At 42.8% G+C, this 3,984-nt stretch overlaps 1 protein-coding gene across 1 annotated transcript in view; it reads right to left on the bottom strand.

Moving 5' to 3' along the window:
• The window catches only part of LOC122630699 (uncharacterized PE-PGRS family protein PE_PGRS54-like), a 9,669-nt gene that overhangs the window by 3,790 nt on the left and 1,895 nt on the right, over nucleotides 1–3,984 (bottom strand). Inside the window, exons 3-4 of the mRNA XM_043815483.1 lie at nucleotides 1,444–1,472; nucleotides 10–915 (exon numbers count right to left, since the gene is read on the bottom strand). Of these exons, the coding sequence (XP_043671418.1) occupies nucleotides 10–915; nucleotides 1,444–1,472 (935 nt within the window). The remainder of the gene's footprint in view (nucleotides 1–9; nucleotides 916–1,443; nucleotides 1,473–3,984) is intronic.

Below are 3,984 nucleotides of genomic sequence, written 5' to 3'. Positions count from 1 at the left end.
TCCAGGCCCACTTGGTCCTCCTGTTCCTCCACTAGGATAGCCTCCTGGACCTCCTGGCCCTCCTGATCCTCCTGGACCACCAGGCCGGCCACTAGGGTAGCCACCAGAGCCTCCTGGGCCTCCTGGCCCTCCTGGTCCAGCAGGTCTGCCGCTAGGATAGCCACCAGAGCCCCCTGGGCCTCCTGATCCTCCTGGACCATGTGGCCCCCCACTGGGATAACCTCCTGGACCTCCTGGTCCTCCTGGCCCGCCTTGTCCACCGCTAGGATAGCCTCCAGGGCTTCCTGGTCCACCAGGTCTGCCACTAGGATAGCCTCCGGATCCTCCTTGGCCACCTGGGCCTCCTGATCCACCGGACCCTCCACTAGGATAACCCCCAGGACTTCCTGGCCCTCCTGGTTCTCCAGGTCTCCCTGGATAGCCTCCCGGTCCCCCTGGCCCTCCTGGTCCTCCAGCACCACCGTCGGGATAACCTCCAGACCCACCAGGTCCGCCTGGTCTCCCGCTTGGATAACCTCCCGACCCACCCGGTCCTCCTGGACCTCCTGGTCCACCTGGTCCTTGCGGTCCTCCATGGCCTGGATAGCCTCCTGGGCCTCCTGGCCCTCCTGGTCCTCCGGATCCGCCGCCAGGAAAACCTCCTGGCCCGCCCTGTCCACCTGGTCTCCCACTAGGATATCCTCCCGATCCTCCCGGACCACCGGGTCCTCCAGGGCCACCGGGAGACGGATAACCTCCCGGATAACCTCCTGGATAACCTGGACCCGATGGACCGGGTCCACCGGGTGGTCCAGACGGATAGCCACCAGGAGTAGCAGGATAACCTGGACCTCCTGGCTTACCTCCTTGATCGCCACCTGGCCCACCTGGTGTTAGCGGATTGTTAGGCCTAGGATAACTATAACCCTGTTCTGCCTGAAATTCGAATAATTACTCATTTGTATGTTTTTACAATAGGAAATTCTCAAGGAGGATTTTGCCGTAGAAATGACAAATATTTCTCCTATCGTTAGTTTGACATTTAAAAGAAAATTGCCATAGCCCGATGAATCATTAAGGTTCTACCACTTTGATTTTCCGACACTACCCACGAGCTACGTGAATCACTTAACCACTTTAGAACATTACGTACGTTGACATTAGACACTTATATTCCTTTGCGACTTATACATTACGATCTCGTCGCAAGTATAGCCAGGAGAGTTACACGCGGTAGTTTCTGTATTCTATACTTGGTGTAATTCATCGAGATTACGTCATCGTGAAAAAAGGAAAACCGATCGGACCGTTGACGACTTTGTGTGACGAGATTATGCAATTGCTAATAAGAATTTCACGCTGGAAGATTAATTTTCATTAGGGTTACACGCTTGTCAAAAAGTAATAACAACTTCATTTAGCAAATGTATTTATAACGATATATTAAAACGATCGAATACTCACCGTGCAAGCGTGAAAGATAGCTAGCGAGGCTGGAACATGTAAACACAGGTATCATTACTACGACGTAAATACGTACTACATATACATACACAGGGTGACTCGATTTATTACTAACAAACGAAATAAATCATTGCTATGCGCACGAAAAGAAGAAAAATTATTAATTTATTTCTTTTCCTTGTATTAACAAATAATTCGGCATACCCTTTATACGTAAATATACGTACTATGTGTACGTATATGTATAATATAAAATAAATCAAGTTGATCACGAATATCAATTCGTGTTCAATTTCAATAATGTATTAACACTTCTCTCTCTCTCTCTCTCTCTCTCCCTCTAAGGATTATTTCGATAAACTTTCCTCTTTGTTCGAACAAAGCAATAATTTGAGTGCTTAAAAGACAAACGTTAAACGAAACACGTTGCGAAAACACGCGATGAAGACTCGGTAAAACTTACGCGTACTCCGATCCACGCGTACATATTACATTGATTGAATGTAAAGAAAAGTGTGTAAGTGTTTCTCCGTCCCTTTCCCATCCTTTGTTTCGTTGGTCTTCTCTACTACCGCACACAACATGATCGTCTTTCGTCCTTTTCTTTCTAACTTATAAAATGTCCTCTCCTCTCTCTCTCTCTCTCTCTCCCTCTCTCTCTTTCTCTCTCTCTCTCTCTGTCTGTCTGTCTATCTGTCTTTTTCTTTATATTTTAAGTTGAACGAATGCATGAGAAAGCACGGATTCCTTGTCACGTCTTAACCTCTCTCTCTCTCTCTTCTCTTTCTCTCTCTCTCTCTCTCTCTTTCTCTCTATCTTTTTCTCTTTCTTCTTTCTGTCGGTGATAGTCGACAATGCTTCTTAATTAATTAGGCGGGAAGTTATGTCAGAGAGATATTTCAGGCCATTTCTCTCATGTGAGATTCGCACGCAAAGCACCGTCACCACAACGAATTGCGTACGCTTTTATTACGCGACAATGATGAAGAAAAATAAGAAAAAAAAGAAGTGGGAGGAGACGAAGAAGAAGAAGAAGAAAAGAAGAAAAAAAAAGAAAAGAAAAGAAAGAAGAGAAGCTACTAATATTCGTTTCGTCACGCGTCGTTACACTCGCCGACACTTTGGGGTTCTAATAAATGTTCTGATAAATGAGATGAGACAATTCTAGATAATCTCTGTCACGATCGATAGAAAGAAATATACTATCATCTCGATTATCTCGAATCGATATTATATATCCTTTGATCGTTAAATCGCGAATTGATTCTTCATCATTTATCATTTCTCGAAGGAAATGATTTATTCTGTTGTTCGTTCGTTCGATCGATCGATCGTTAACGAGTTAATCGTTTACAGTTCATTTAGAGAAAAGAAAAAGAAGAGAAAAAAGAAGAAAAACAGAAAAATAAAAAAAAACTGATCTCGAGTAAACACGAAGGAACACGTAGAAAATGTTAAGCGCAGAATCATTCGGTAACCCCCTTCGTGTTTTTCTTGGTCAACGTTTTAAAGAGAGTCAATCCTTTAACGGGACGAGAAACAATGGACGACGGAGATCGAGAAGCAGTCGAGCTTCGCGTGATCTAAGAAGATCATCTGAAAGCGATACGCCGAGGAAGTCTCGCTTGTGTTTCACGTTCGAGAGAATCTTTGAACGATTCGTCGTTACACTTGCATTGCGCGACTAGGTTCCGAGCAATGGCGTAATCGAACGATTATGAAAAAGAAAGAAAGAAAGAAAGAGTTTAACACTCATTGTGATATAACTTTCTCCGAATTAATGAATTCTTCGTTCGATTCAGAAGAATCTTTTTTTTTTTTTATTTCTATGACCGCATCTTTCATATCGAAATCATTCTCGTTCTAACACATTTAAACAAAATTTTTCTAATTATAAGGTAGTAGGGAATCTTTTTCGTTCGATGCTCGAAAAAAAAATGGGGGAAAAAAGAAAAGGTAGGAAACAAAGAAATGTCTAAATCGTTCGTAAAGTAAAAAGAGATCGGAGTTTTTTTTTATAACCACGCTGTTAAGCTTAATGATGTTTCATCGTGGAAAAAGATAGTACTCTATTTTCTATCCTATTTCACGTTCATCGACATAAAGACGTGCACATTAGTCGGTACACATCATTCAAGGATTACCTTCGTTCGTCCCTTTCTTTTTCTTTTTTCTTTCTTTCTTTCCTTCTTTCTTTCTTCCTTCCTTTTTTTTCAAGATCCATGAAATAAATAAGAAAAAATAAAAGAAGAAAGAAGGATGTCTGAAATTGCACCAACAGGCCGCATACACTTGACCTTTATTTTAAGTACGGATGATCTTAAGCGTAAAGAATGGCCCCATAAAAATGTAAAAGCCTACTGCTGGAACAATACCAGCTGTTAGGCACGGGGGCCATCTTATCTTTAATGTATTATAATTAGAGGAAGTTACGAAAAAGTAGACCTTGTTGGATGGTTCGAATGAAATTTCAAATTCTCCACAATTAATTACTCTCTCTCTCTCTCTCTCTCTCTCTCTCTCTCTCTCTCTCTCTCTCTC

This window comes from Vespula pensylvanica, chromosome 7 (assembly GCF_014466175.1).
Source record: "Vespula pensylvanica isolate Volc-1 chromosome 7, ASM1446617v1, whole genome shotgun sequence".
NCBI classification, from domain to species: Eukaryota; Metazoa; Arthropoda; class Insecta; order Hymenoptera; family Vespidae; genus Vespula; species Vespula pensylvanica.
Note: the sequence above shows the minus strand (reverse complement) of the source record. Positions and strands in the feature narration are given on the sequence as shown.